We start from the raw sequence: 15,108 nt of genomic DNA, 5'->3' as shown, positions 1-15,108 counted from the left end.
ATTTTTAAAAATGCTGGTAGGTTGACTTCCATAGTATATATTTTTCTAACTATGGTAGTTGTAAAATGTCTTGTTTTGTGTTAAACAGAAGAAATAAAGTCATAAATGTTTAACATCTCATGATGGAGAATAAATAATGCAGAGCTATTTTTTTTCATTTTAGGTGAAAGATCCCTTAAAAGTGCATACCAATGTTTAATAAGTCACTTTTTTTGGAAATATGTTATTATTATTAAATATTGCTCTGGTTATGTTCATATATGATAAAGTCACACTTGATTTTGATGGTCCGTTTGTTGAATTTAAGTTGCATTGCATCTACATGCCAAATAATTCTGATTAGATTATAAGTAGACTATTAGGTTGAGGTTAGGGTTAGTTTAAATTGACATGTACTTGCAAAGTTTCTTATGGTCAGTTAAATGTCTGTTTAGCAGCAGTATCAACAGGTATTAAGCAGACAGTCTACTAATACTTAATTAGACCATCAAAATAAAGTGTTACCTATGATAATATTATAAAAAATCATTTAAATGTATAGTTATATCAGTGTTGATGAATTCATTATTTGTAATTTTGAGAACAGGCAGAAACAAACTGTCTATACTAGATGTCGAATTGATCATTCTAGGTTGACTCATTTGTATATACTGAATAACAAAGCACCACCTAAAAATGTAATTACTGCCAAGCTGCTCTTACCATAAAACATATTTTGTTGGAATGTGGAAGTTTAAATATCATTAGACAACATTTTTTATAAGGAGAGTTCTTTGATGGACATTTTAAAAAGATACCACCAGGAAGAATTTATTTATTTGTATTTGTAACTTTTTATTGTAATACGAATTTGTTTTTATCATGTAATATTTTTATGTATAACGATTTTGCCATGAAATAGCCGTAAGTTGCTGATGTGGCAGTAAATAAATAAATAAATTAAATTCATTACTTGTAATTTAAAAAATGACATTAATACTTTGTTTTTTTTTTTTTTTGTTCGTTTGACAGTTTAGTTTTCATTAAGTAGTAAGTTTTATGCATTTTAAGATATATTTTAAATAATTGTATGTAGTAGCATTCAGCAAGGATGCGTTACGTTTATCAAATGTGACTCATTTCTAATGTTTGGCTGTTAAATAGTTATAGTTAGTTATAGTTCTGTTAATATTAATTTGAGAAAATATTCTTAAACCAAAATGATGATAATAAATCCATGTAAAGTGAGATACAAGTTTAAGTTTTGGATATTAAAATGTTTTAAAGCTGAAATCACACACTACAATTTGTTTTAATTTGTTTTATTATTAAAATGTTATAGATTTCAAATTTTAGTTAGTATAATTTACTTAATGTAAAAATAAAAATATATAAATAATAAAAATAATATTTGTGAAAAGCACTATTCAAATAAAATTGAATTATTTTATTGAATGTTTTATACATTTCAAATTCTTAAAAATGTGCGTGTGTGTGTGTGTGTGTGTATATATATATATATATATATATATATATATATATATATATATATATATATATATATATATATATATATATATATATTTACTTATTTATTTACTTACTTATTTATTTAGCAAACGGGACGCATTCAGTTGTCCTAGTGAGAGAAAATGCATCATTTCAAACTATAACAAAATGATATATTAGTATATAGTATATATTTTTTTACACTCTGAAGCTCAATAAATGTAAAAGCTGCTTTTGTCCACTGCAGGAGTTTTCCTCCACATCGTGGCAGACACGCTGGGCAGTGTCGGTGTCATCATATCTGCCATCCTCATGCAGAAGTACGACCTGATGATCGCCGACCCCATCTGCTCCATGCTCATCGCTCTGCTCATAGGAGTGAGGTGAGTACCACACCACCAGTGCTATTATAAGCCCTGACCTCCATCTCTCTCTCGGCTCAATCCTCCACCCAGAAAACCTCAACAGCACCTTCCACACATCAGACAAAAGCCACTTCACAGCAGCCTTCACCCCGAGCCCTGAGCCGCTGGCACTGCAGCCGGGTGAATTACAGGATACAGCTGAGGGTGGAGACCAGAGCGCTTTCTCAACATGTGGCAGAGCCAGAGCTCAAGCTCTCATGTGCCGTTTTTTAAAATGACTTCAGTTTAGAGGGAAACGTGCACGCTTGTTTGGCGTTCTTGTGTCTTTGTTTGCTGTTTACATTGCTGTCAAATAAGCTTTAAAAAATAAAATGACAAAAAAAAATATGACAAAAGTCATAACAAAACATGTTTTTATGTTACTTTAATTTAAATCAGTTATTCAGGTTTTAACTAATGGTGCTTTCACACCTGTAGATCGATTATTTTGTCCCGAAACTGGGATTAAAATTGTTACAATGTTGCACTTTGCTCTTGGTGCTGTTTGTTTTCACACAGCAAAGTTTCTAAACAGATCAAAATAGCTAAAACAAGTCACATGCAACTAAACGCTCCTCACATTGGTCAGTTTATTCCACAGTTTATTTTTCAGAGTCCCGCTCAGCTGCACTTTAATTTTCATTTTGACATCGTCACCAGATATAAATCAGAGGTAAGACTTTCTCAAACATCGCTATTGGCTAGAATTATGCAATATAGGCCAAGACTGCTGTTGTGTCAATTTTCCTAAGGGATAAACCGCTTTCGTTAATAGTTCAACATACTTTCACGTTCGTATTTGACATAAAATGCACATTTAATGGTAAGAATGATATTACGCCCTACACATAATTCTCATTAATATAGCCATATATACATATCCATAATACACTGTGATATAGCCTGGTTTAGTGGTTCGTTGGATCGTATTGCTTTCTCACTACAATCGATCCGCTCCAGAGTTCGTTTCAACCAAGCCGAGACCACCTCATTTAGGCGAGCTGATTGTTTTGACACGGATCTGAGTGTGATTGCTGAATTAACATATGTCAAACAAACCGCACTAACTGTGAAAATGCAACAGGTTGTGAAATAAAAGTCCAGGTGTGAAAGCACCCTAAATATTTTTGTTATACGAAGATTAACTTAACATTTTTAGTCAGTTTGACTGATGTTCAGATGACCAGAAAAACTCCTTTGATTCAACTAAAACAATTTACAATGTAGGAATCACACATGCAGTAAATATGATAATATTGTGCAGTTTTTAATATTTTAAGAAATAGTTTGGATTTAAATTAATGCAATGATGCAGTGTTGAATTTTAATAGCATCGTTATTCCAGTGTCACATGATCATCCTTTAGAAATCATTCTAATATGGGGATTTGGTGTTTAAGAATGTTAATAATAATGTTTATATAATATAAAGTTTAATATTAATAAAAAAGTTTTTTATTAATAATAATTATAAACATTCAACCAAAATATTATAGGATTTCTTTTCATAAATTATTATTGAAATGAGCAGATATGTATTCTTTATATACGTTATTATTAGCATTTGCTTTGCTACTGTTATTTTTTATTTAAAATTATTGTTATTATTCAGCAAAATAATTATTTGTCTGGAAAATTTTTTTTTTATAAATTTTTTGCTTTTTTATTATTATTATTATTATTTTAATGGAATTAGATTAGTACATTTAAACTAAAACTACAAACAGTTTAATACAAATTCTAATTTTTTTTCTAACAAATTATAAATACTAAGAATGATTTTGACTATGTTGTGAATTTCACAAATAATTTTTTCATATTACTATTTATTATTATTAAATATTTAGTTTGTTTCAATTACTTTTTTTCTTAATTGTGGATAGTTTGTAGTGCATAGAAATTGTTGTTGTAGTTGTTGTAATAGTAGTCGTAATAATAATAGTGGTAGTAGTAGTAGCAGCAGCAGCTAGTATTCAGTTATAAACATAGCTATTGCAGCCATTAATACAAATGGAAAAGCTTCAGTTATTTTTCTGTTTTCCATAAAACTATTTAAAATATCCCAAAATAAAAAAGCCACCAGATAGTCATGAAAATGCTTCATTTTAAAAGTGCGATGCAAGTAAATGTGTAAAACTGAGCACGAGTGTCTGTGTTTTGCAGCATGTTTAAATTGCAGATGGCCTGTGGTTACTGTGCTTCAGTTGGACTGGAGAACGTGGCCCCTTTTTGGAAAATGCACGAGTCTGAGAAGAGCCTTTCCCGCATATTCATCCCGTCTCTCCAACCCCCCTCTCTCTCCCTCTTGTCCGTGTTTGAGGCTTTTCTTCTCCCTCTCTGGAATGTGGTGGCGATCTGTGAATGTTACTGCAACAAAGGCATCTTTTAAGATGGATTTTTCCTTCTCTTTGTTTCTCAAAAAGGGGAGGTTTGTGTCATCGAGATCCCAGCTTTAGACACCCCCCCCCCCCCTCTTCTTGAGTTTTCCAAGAGTGGCAAATCCCGACCATTGAGAGTAAGGCTAAGTCTATGTATGTTTTGCCACATTGCACCTGCGTGACAACGTCTCGCTCTCATTCAGGTGCAATCTGGAGGCTGATCTGGTATGGCGCGCACACAAAGGTATCGCACCTCTGTGGAGAGCCATTCAATTCCCAAGCAGATAATTAAAAGCAGAAAACAGAGCTCGTTAAATAGCGAAGCTCAAGACTTCACGTTCCTGTGGTCAATCTGTAGATGTTGTGTGTTTTGACACTGACAGATTTTGATTTGACGAAGCTTGTTATGGTTTTCCCAGACCTCAGATTAAGCAACATTCTTGGCTGTGTTCAGATTGAATACTAGAATACTGTGCAGTGTGCACTATTGTCCAAATGTTTGGGGTTTGGAGACTCTTACGCCTATAATATCAGCCTGAATTTGGCACAATGTGTTTTGTTGTAGTGATTCTAGAGAGAGAGAGGGGAAGGATCGGCATAGGCCTACGAAGCGGGAATCAAACTCGGGTCTCCGTGAGCACTGGAACGCATGTGTCAACTCACTAACCACCACCACTGGCACCGACATCTTCGTGACTTTTTGACTGAAAAACGAACAATTGTGACTAGTTCAATCACATTTTTGACTTAGACCATGTTAGGTATGAAACTTGAGAATGGCGATGATTAAAAAAACACTCCTTGTTTGAAAATAGGCTTATTTTACAACACCCCCAATTTAAAACTTGACTCTTCTGTAGTTACATCTTTTACTAAGACCAAATGAAAAAATTAGAAGTTGCTGTTTTCTAGGCCATAGGTTTCAAACTCGATTCCTGGAGCTCTGCACAGTTTTGCTCCAACCTTAATCAGTCACAGCTGATCCAACAAATCAAGGTGTTCAAGACTACTAGAGACTATTAAGCAGATGCGAGTTGGAGGTGGTTGGAGCTAAACTGTGCAGAGAAATTGAGTTTGAGACCACTTTTCAAGGCTGATATGGCGGGAAACTATACTCTCAGTCTGGTGTAACAATCAAGGAATGTTGTTGCTGTATGATGATGGCTGCAGCCCCTAAAGATAGCCCCTAGCTAGGTAACTATGTAGTAGCACTGTGTAATAAATTTGGCTCCAAAAAACTACTGCCAACAATATACCAGAAAACATACCATTGTTAAAATGGTGAAAGAGTGTGCTCTGATTGGCTGTTTAGTTTAATGAGTCAGGGCATTAAAATAAAAGCAAGAGCCAGTCAGAGTAACAAAAAAACAACAAGCTGGCGACATTACAGGGTATATGCAGGAGTCTTAAAGGTAATGTCAATACCTTTTTTAAGACTTTTTAAAGACCTTCTCAGAATATTTTATGACCTCTTCGCCACAAATTCTAATCAGTTCAAACATTTAACTTAATAAACAGTTGTAGTTAAATCAACGGAGTACAAGCATGCAACAGAACTCAGATAAGCTGGGAAGAAACGAAGTTTGAAAGAATGAATTCCGTGGTTGTTTTCAACGACAGGCTTCAGCCACTGTTTAAACTCGTCTTTCTCCAACCTGGAGTACACAAACATACATTTTCCCATTTGCCCTCTGTTTCGCTCTATGGCGTCACATTAGCTTGCGTTAGTTGCAAATTACGTGACATCACCCGGACTGAGGAGCTTGGTCATACATGCCCCTGCTTGAACCAATCGCATGGATCGAGCACACAGTTGTTAATATTAGGAGGAAATTAAATATATTTATGCATTTTTGAAGTCAAACACTTTGGACGCTTGAACAAAATTTAAGACCTCGTAAAAACTTAAGACTATTCTTTTGAAGGGCGTTAAATTTCTCATAATTGATTTATCAACTTTTAATACTTTAAGACTCCGTGGACACCTTGCATTAAGCAATAGTCATACTTGGATGAATGGGCATTCTGAATCATGGTTGATCTGCTTAGTCACTGTTAGTGAAGAAGAGACGTCAGTGTCCAAAATGGTGCAAACTGTACAGGACAATCTGCAAAAACTCGGCTGACAAGCACTCAACGACAGCCCAACTGGGGCTTTCAGTTAGTGTAAAAAAATATCTGGAATAATATAATGAAAGCCATCTTTATACCACATTGACTTTTGTTTTATGGACAATCCAGATATTTTCTTTTGCATTCCACTTAGGAAATTTAAGTATAATGATACGCTGCACAATTTGTCATATATAGTAGCAATTTAAGGCAATAATCGGGTATTGAGTTCAGCATGCATACAATGCAACTGAAGTAACAGAGTTATTCAAGTATGCTATTCCAATCATAGTCCAAGAAAAGTAATGTGTTACCCAGAACTAGGCTTAATGTGTTTGGGGAAACATTCCTGTTATGTGCATAGATTTATTAAACACATGATGCATTAGTGTGAAAGATGGTACTGTGGACCCGAAGCATGAGTTCATCTGCAACTCTAGACTCTTTCCTCTGTGTACGTCTGGCGCAGCACACTCATTTATTGCTCAAGTCTAGCGAGAGATGGACCATAATTGGCTGCTTGAAATGTCTGTGGTTCTTCGTTTGATCGTTAAGACGGACTGCGCTTTGTTTGGACAGTGTTTTTCCCATGAACCCCACATTGTGAGATTGATACTCTCAGTAGAGCGCCTTATTTTTGATCCAGCCATTGGAGAGTTTGACCTTTGGCTTGTGTGATGGACTTGTCCTTCATCCGCCGCACCTGAGGCATGACATATTTGCACGAGACTCTCCGTAAAACACTCCCCCTGCCGTGCGTGAACCATCCCGTGTTTAGCTAAGGAGCTCTGGGTGCGGTGTGGTAGCTTGAGGGGGGATTCTGGGTCTCGATACCCTGTGATTAGTTGGAGGGAGTGGAAGGAGTCCTGCTGCTGTGACCTACAGCACCAAAGTCTTCCAAAAGACCGCTAATCACTTTGGGCCGCAGCCTAAAGCTTCGAGGAATGGCCGCGAACAGTAATTAACATTTGTTCTGGGTGGACTAAGCTGGGCCTTTGAGGATGGATTCATTTGTCAGGCCTCAGTGCAAATGTGTTTAAACGGCTCTCCAAAAAGCTGCACATTAGCCTGTTTTTCTTTGATGTGCTGTATTTTGTTCACATAATGCGCTTTAGCATTGTGCTGGCTTTTAGCTACTTAAGACTAGTTTTGTTTTGAAGAATGCTAATTTATGGTATGTTTAATAAGCATTGGTCAAGGTGGGCAAGTCACATGTAACAGTTTATTTTAGTTTAGCTCCGCTTACACAAGTAATGAATGATCATTTTCTACTCTACTATGAAAAAATGTTGGCTCTAGTTACTTGTACTTATTCTAATATTGATTGTTGCTCCTTTGTTGCTTTCATTATGTCTATTGTTTTCATTTGGCAAATTATTACATATGTAATGTTACAGTGTCATTACATTTTTGAGAGTTTCTAATTGAAGTGTTGATTTTCGTAGTGTTTAATTTAATTTTCAAATCTTGTGAAACTACTTTTATTCCAGAATGTGAAAAAATATAGTAAATGATAGATCTAGCCTTATACATAATTATGCATTCAAAACATTTAATATTGCAAAATAAATTTAAATTTTTTTTTTTTCAAAATTGTATGCATTAAAGAACATTAAATAAGAAATTAGGCGGGAAGTGATTTTAAATTGTTTTGAAGATTATTTTGGATTTTTGGAGGTGAAATCTGACCCAGATTTTTTCATAGGATACATCAATGGTTACTTGAGCTCCGTTTACACTGCCAGTTAAATGTGACCCAATTCTGTTTTTTTTTTGCTCATAATGTATGTGAGACAGATCGGATCTGTTCTATGACCGTGTTAACACGAATAAAAAGCATGCATTCGGATATTTAGAGATCGGTTTCAGACCTTCTTCATATGTGGAAATAAATTAGATATAAATCGGATATTTGACAATGCGACTATCATATCATACCAGTCAGATCGGATTTATTGAGGCATTCCGTTTTGTACGTCATTAACCTTGCAACAATGTGGTACTTCTCCACGGTTTAATGACGTAGAAGGAAGATCGTGTGTGGAGACGCTGACGTGAACAACAACAGAGGGTTTGCTTATCCTAAAATTTTGGTCCCACTGCTCCTCATTAAAGCCTAACACATTTTGTTCCCAACAGACCTGAGATGTCTCTCGTACCCACAAATTCCTCTTAATGGTGGAGGACACAATCTATAAACCATAGGCGCAAGCTGCGATGACGGCTCTTTCCCTCCTCCTCTGCCTCAAAATCAATTTAAAGTTGAGCGAACTTCTCATATTTCGCAGAGCTAAAATCAAGACAATTTCTTCCATCGTGGTGCAGATGCTAGAACCCGCCTTTACGCATGCCGTACAATTTACAACATCACGCAAGTGTAAACACATGAATTGGACATGGGTCACAATTAAAAGAACGTGTAAACATACAGGCAAAAAAAGTCAGACATGGGTAACAAATCGGAATTGGGCATCAAGACCTGACAGTGCAAACGTGGCCTTAGTCTTCAACTTTGAGATCATATGTAGAAATGTTTTAGTAATGATTTGTGGTTAATAATTAGCTGGAGCTTGTTTAGAAGATGTTCAAATATCTGCAGACACTCATTCAATAAAAATGTGCCCTCAAATCCAAGCCATAAATTTTATGTACAAGGCCTAATAGCTATACAATCCTGTGGTTTTGACCTTAACTTGAGTGCATTTGGTCCCTGACAGCAGAGCATCTTAAGCTCTTTGCGGTGAAATCCCAATAAGTTCTTGCCCTAGAAATGGAAAAGTTTGTTAGGTCCAACTGCACATAAATCTGAAGTGAAATGTACCTACTATGATTCCCACTCTCCCAGAGTCACAGACTTCCCTAGTCACCTCATTGGCTCAGTGGTTCTGGTGTTGCGAATGTTTCTGCGCTGTGATTGGTTATCACACCCACAATACCTGTGTATCTAATCATTTGTGATCTAATCAGCAGTGACTCCTGCTTTCCCTGTTTCCCCCCCAAAAAAAGTCCATTACAAGTGTCCTTGCAGAATAATTTTATCCTGATTGTCGCTCTGACCCAAGCATTGACAGTTTGTCCGTGTCACTGGCCAGCTTAACCTTGACACTCGCACGTAATTGTGTTTTGTCTGGCTGAGTCACTCTTGTAACTGCATTACAGAGTTTTGGGGGCAGGTTAGCGATCAAGCGAACGGTGAGTAAGAGTGCCTCTGTTTCACTGAACAGGAAGATGTGGAACAATAGTATGATGTCAGAGGTCTGAGGTACCCTCATCCAGTACTTCCTGTTTTCATTTTATTGTCCAAATACACCGGTTACTGAGAGGAATGCAGGGTGGTCAGTTTTATAATGCCCTGTCATAGTACATGTTGAAGGAAACACATGGTCATGCTTTCAGTGAAAAAAAAGCACATGTTCTGAGGTGAAATGTCCTTCTCCATCTTGCCTGTGAGAATTTCAGACATCCAGTTGCGTTTGCCATAATCTGAGCCAGCTTTTTTATAGATCTCATCTATCAGTCTGTCAGTAGACTTAATTTATTTTATATTCCAGGTGTACTCAAGCTGATTTAAAAAGGTCAGGAAAAAGACCAGTCAGGCTCCGGTTTCTTGTTCCTAAATGGCTTTGGTATAGATTACAAGCTTGTTCAATTGGAAACATTGTTTTGGTAAACCACAGCACTTTAACAACACATTATCTAATGTTTCTTGACCACAACAAGTGCTGAGTAGTCAGGAAATTTATAGATTGGTCTGAAACGTTGTGCTAATATTGATATCACTCATCTGCGGCCTCAATATAGGGTAGTCTGGAATCTCCGGTATTGTGAAATCGAAGGCTTGTGAGTAAAGTGATGGTAGTTTTTAAAATGTTAGCAAAACACATTGGGGGTGGGGAGTATATTGAGGTTTTTTGACTTTTCAGCAATGCCAAATGTTGTGGAATCTGTCATTGTTGATGCCTCATTTGCTTTCGGTTTTGTGGAGGTCCTAATGAGACAACGATCAGCTTCTCCACTTTGGCGTGTCCCGAACGGAGGCTGGGGTTTCAGGGAGGAGTTCAGGAGAACGTGGGGTGATGGATTAGATTAGGGACCGGGGAAAAGAGTCCAAACCAAGGAACCCTCTAATGGTTACCAGATGGAGCAGTGGTCAGGCCTTGAAGGAGGACTGATGACTTGGTAAGATGCTAGAATAGCCAAGACCTAGCTTTGATGGGGCAGAAACGGCTGAGTGGCTCTGAGAGAAATAAGCCTAGTCCTTTCCTAACCGGTCAACCGTTTCTGCCAAGTGATTCTTCTGCAGAATGAATTGGTTTGGACCTCTTTCCTGGTGCGCTCTGGGTTTCTTGCCGAATCGTGCACACTACAGCTGTTACACTGACATCAGCACCGCTTTCTGCTATTAGATGGGCAAGTTTATGTTGGACCACATTGAGCATGCTCTGAGTGATCCTAATGAATAGAGTTCTTGTTTGTCTTGATTATGGCAGAATTTCCTCTCCCCGGCTTCTCAGTTTATAACATGATGTGTGAAGCTGTAAAGTCACTAACCGAATCAAACCCAAATGACGTCTTTATGTGTGGCGTCCCTTCCTGTTGCCAGAGTTTGCCTTGTACTTGGCGCCCCATTGAGTTCATGTCTCACAGAACGACGACTCATTTCTCACTTCCCCTTTTTCCCACAGTGTGGTTCCTCTGCTCAGGGAATCCATAGGGATCTTGATGCAACGGACGCCTCCTTCTCTGGACCATGCCCTTCCTGAATGCTACCAAAGGGTGAGTCACTTCTGTGTTTTTCAAAGACAGCATTTCACACTTAACTCTTAATTATACATTGTGGCAGAACAGCGGCAGTATTTGGCAAACTCTTAACAAGATTAGTCCTCTACCATGACATGAAGCTGAGTGACCTCTGTTATCACTTGAATATCACACATCGTTCAGCCAGTCAGATTTAAGAACCACAATGAACCATTGTATAAATATATTTTCAGATTGTTACAAAACATTGCTAGATAACCAGTGAATGTGACCTCGACACATTATTGGCTGTCAGAAATTCCCTAAATTCTGTACTGTTGGAAGATTGTGACAAACTGGGGTCGTGTTTACTAACCTGCAATGTTCTCTGCAGATTCAGCTGGGTGTCTGTTGTAGCAAGTTTGTCCTTAAAGATAACTAGCTAACCATGCGGACGCAATCAAAGAACTGAAATTTGACCGCCTATTAAGAGCGTTTTGTTGGTTGAAGGCTTTGTTCCACAATAGGGGCTTAATTTGAGCACATTGTCCACCCATTAGTCTGAGTGCACCTGTTTACATTCCTCTGTGATGGCTTTAATTGACATGTTTGTTAATTTTATTTTATCTGTATATATTGACTGTGTTCAATGACACAGTTTGGTTTGTTAATCTGTTGGGAAAGACTGACTTTCATTTAAACACAACTATTCAGGGGTGCGTTTCCCAAACCACAACATAACTCATTGCTAAACTATGGTAGTACGATGCATCGTTTAGGAAAAGAATGATGTAGTGATGTTTCCCAAAACTGTAGTTGCTTTGTCGCAGATCCATCATTTGAAGTAAGTTAGTTATGTAAAACCTCAATAATGATGCTCTAAACAGGATAGAATAACAACTTCTTTAGAGAAAAAAAAACATACTTTGTGCAAATTATTGTTTCACACGCATTTAAAAAAAAAAAATCCAATATTAGTGTCAGTTAATTGACATTAAATGTTTATTAATGTATGCTGTATATTTTTATTTTTACAAGATTTGGAGACGTAATGTAAATTACGCTTTTAAATAATAGGTCACCTATAGCTTTCGTCATGAGCCACGACTGTGTTCAAAATGGCATAAATGTTTTCAAGGTGCACTGCGAGACAATGCAATTGTCAATATGAAGATTGCCAAAACTAAAGTGTAAAAATACTTTGAAAGCAAATGAAGAGAGATGATTTAAATGTTTTTTTTTTTTTTAATCATTCCAAGTTTTAATGTTGGAACGTTTGAAAGGAATAGGGCATAGGGGGGATAACTGGTATTGGAATACAACCAGGAACTATGCAAGTGCAAGTGTAGTTTGTGAGGTAGTTTGCCAATGTTCGTTGGAACGATGGATTTGGGAAACGCCAAATCTATAAACTGTGTCTGTAACGACGCGAACTTGGTTAACAATGGTTTTCAGAAACGCACCCCTGAACATCAGGCCAACTGATAGGTTGTTTTGGTGCAGATCAGACCAAGGTTATTTTAGAAAACGGAAACTAAAATTAAGACAAACTATTGGCCAAAAACATTTCTGTTTATTGTAATATAACGTACAAATCACAAGAAATAAAAACCTAAACTAACAACAGTCGCTGAAAAACAAACTGAAAGGAAATAATGATCAAAAATAACTCATCATTTGCACGCATTCTGTGGGGAGAGAAATTTTAGATTAACCTGAAGCATTTCTAGATCAGTGTTTCTGAACCCTGTTCCTGAAGGCACAACAACAATACTCATTTTCAACCTCTTTCTATTTAAACACAACTGAATCAAATCAACTCATCAGAAAATTAGAAGAGACTCAAACCTGAAGCTAATGGGTCAGATAAGAGAGACATCCAAAATATGTACTGTTGGTGTGTCTCCAGGAACAGGGTTGGGAAACACTGCTCTAGATGAACAACAAACTAGAAACCATCAAGAATTCCATCAGAAACTCCTCAGCTTCTGTCTTCTAGCTTGCTAACTGGTTTGATTTCCCTGCAGGTCCAGCAGCTTCAGGGTGTCTATAATCTCCAAGAGCCTCATTTCTGGACCCTTTGCACAGACGTGTATATCGGTACACTCAAACTCCTGGTGGCGCCTGATGCAGACTCTAGGTGGATCCTCAGCCAGACGCACAACATCTTCACACAGGTGGGAGTTGATGGGAAATACTGCAGGAATAACTCATTTAGTTTCCATTACTTGATGGTTTGGTGTCTGTGTGCAGGTCGGAGTCAGACAGCTGTATGTTCAGATTGAAGTGGCTGCAATGTAGTAGTCCACCACTCTTCTTCTAATCTCTGGGAGTCCCGGGACCAAAGGCCTTCTGTGCTGCTGTGGGGAAGTTCTCCACCTCAACCCTCTTTGGGTTTCTGTCGCTCCTCCTCTATCTTGGATCAAGATGGAGCTGGTGCAGTCCAGCAGTCTGACTCCACTCTTGCCAGAAAACATCAAACTGAAAACAACTGACCAGCCACAAAAAAAAAAAAAGGTTTCAGAGGGAAGCAAGAACTTACACCCTCTCGTCTCTTGAAGTTTCCTGTTGATTTTTATTTTTATAATCCAACCAAATGGTTTCTTTTTCTTCTAATTGTCGCCCTTTTCCATCATCAGAATGGGGTTTTAATTATTGGCGCGAGTGTGGAGATCAGTGGACATTTGTAAAAACAGCCGTATGTGATTCATTGACTCTTTTTTTGTATATCATCGTCTGCTTTGTTTTGTTTTTCAGTTGTGAAGAGGTGCAGAATTTGCCATAATGTAAACATAAACAGATTTGTCTGCATTTCTTAAGTGCCTTTTTAAAAGAACGATTATGGACAATCGCTTGGGTAGTGTTTGATGGTCAACGTGAATGCGATGAAAACTGGATCTTTGAGTTCTGTCTACAATTAAAACATTCCTTTGCAATTTGGCTTTTTTTGTTTAATGAAGCGTCTAAAATGTATTTAAAGTTACTCAAATATTTTCTAATAGACTTAGTCCCAATCCCAATTCTATTTATTAACCTCTACCCCTTCCCCTTGGCCCTTGTAATAGAGTGTGAATGGGAAGGGCTTTAAATATTAGCCCTAAGAAATGGGACACCACTACAGCACCTGCACACATCATAGCAATCTCTTGCTATATATGAGATCGTTGATCGTGACTTCTGTAGTTATTCCAGGAAATCATAGAAGGCAAAGATATCATGTTTATCATAACGATACAATGTGGCAATAAGATTGTGACTATACTGTGTATTTACACCATGGCCATATTCATCAATGTAAACACGCAAAAACTACATTAACATTGTATAAAGGTCATTCCCAGCCACTAGACTTTTCTGACAGGGTATTCGAGTGTCAGATGTGAAAGTATGTTGTGGAAACACTACACAGGGTAGTGAAATATTGCGTTTTTTTAAAGCATGACGGTAAAACACGAACGTGGTTATGAATATACTAAAACATATAAGCTTGTTTATTGTCAAAATTCGTAATAATGACAATAATCACTCATTTGTGCATCTCCAGACTGTCATGTGTAGCCATGCTGTCGTTGTAGATGGTTTATTCTGGGAAATTTTCTTACCCCTTGGTTTCGAGAATGGTCCTGAAAAATCTGTTTGAAGGCCTATCTAGCCCTTCTGCTTAGCCCTACGCCTTCAAGCTAAAGAGGACACCCTTACCCCTTCACGTGACTCTGCAAAATAAGTGGTAAGGGGTAGAATTGGGATTGGGCCTTCGATTTTATTTTCTTTAGCCAACAATCCGATGATGAATCACTTCGTAAAACAACTTTATGATTTCATTTTTTTAATGCACAAGGTACAACTTTCAGCCCAACATATTTGCAGTAAAATGTCAGTGCCTATTACTGTTTATTTCCTTTTAAGTAATGGGTGGAAACAGTTCATCAAGATAGCTTAGTCCTGTCTGGACACACAGCCCTTTTCCAACATGAAGCTGCTCTTTCC

The 15,108-nt window shown here is 37.3% G+C and overlaps 1 protein-coding gene across 1 annotated transcript in view; it reads left to right on the top strand.

Annotated features, from left to right (window-relative positions):
* Window positions 1-14,057, top strand: part of slc30a7 (solute carrier family 30 member 7) — a 25,762-nt gene extending 11,705 nt beyond the window's left edge. The window contains exons 8-11 of the mRNA XM_056447293.1: window positions 1,736-1,871; window positions 11,067-11,157; window positions 13,149-13,298; window positions 13,375-14,057. Of these exons, the coding sequence (XP_056303268.1) occupies window positions 1,736-1,871; window positions 11,067-11,157; window positions 13,149-13,298; window positions 13,375-13,422 (425 nt within the window). The 3' untranslated portion in view covers window positions 13,423-14,057. The remainder of the gene's footprint in view (window positions 1-1,735; window positions 1,872-11,066; window positions 11,158-13,148; window positions 13,299-13,374) is intronic.
* Window positions 14,058-15,108: the final 1,051 nt, after the last annotated feature.

This window comes from Danio aesculapii, chromosome 22 (genome assembly GCF_903798145.1).
Source record: "Danio aesculapii chromosome 22, fDanAes4.1, whole genome shotgun sequence".
Taxonomy (NCBI): domain Eukaryota; kingdom Metazoa; phylum Chordata; class Actinopteri; order Cypriniformes; family Danionidae; genus Danio; species Danio aesculapii.
The sequence above is the reverse complement of the archived record's forward strand: the minus strand, read 5'-3'. Positions and strand labels throughout refer to the sequence as shown.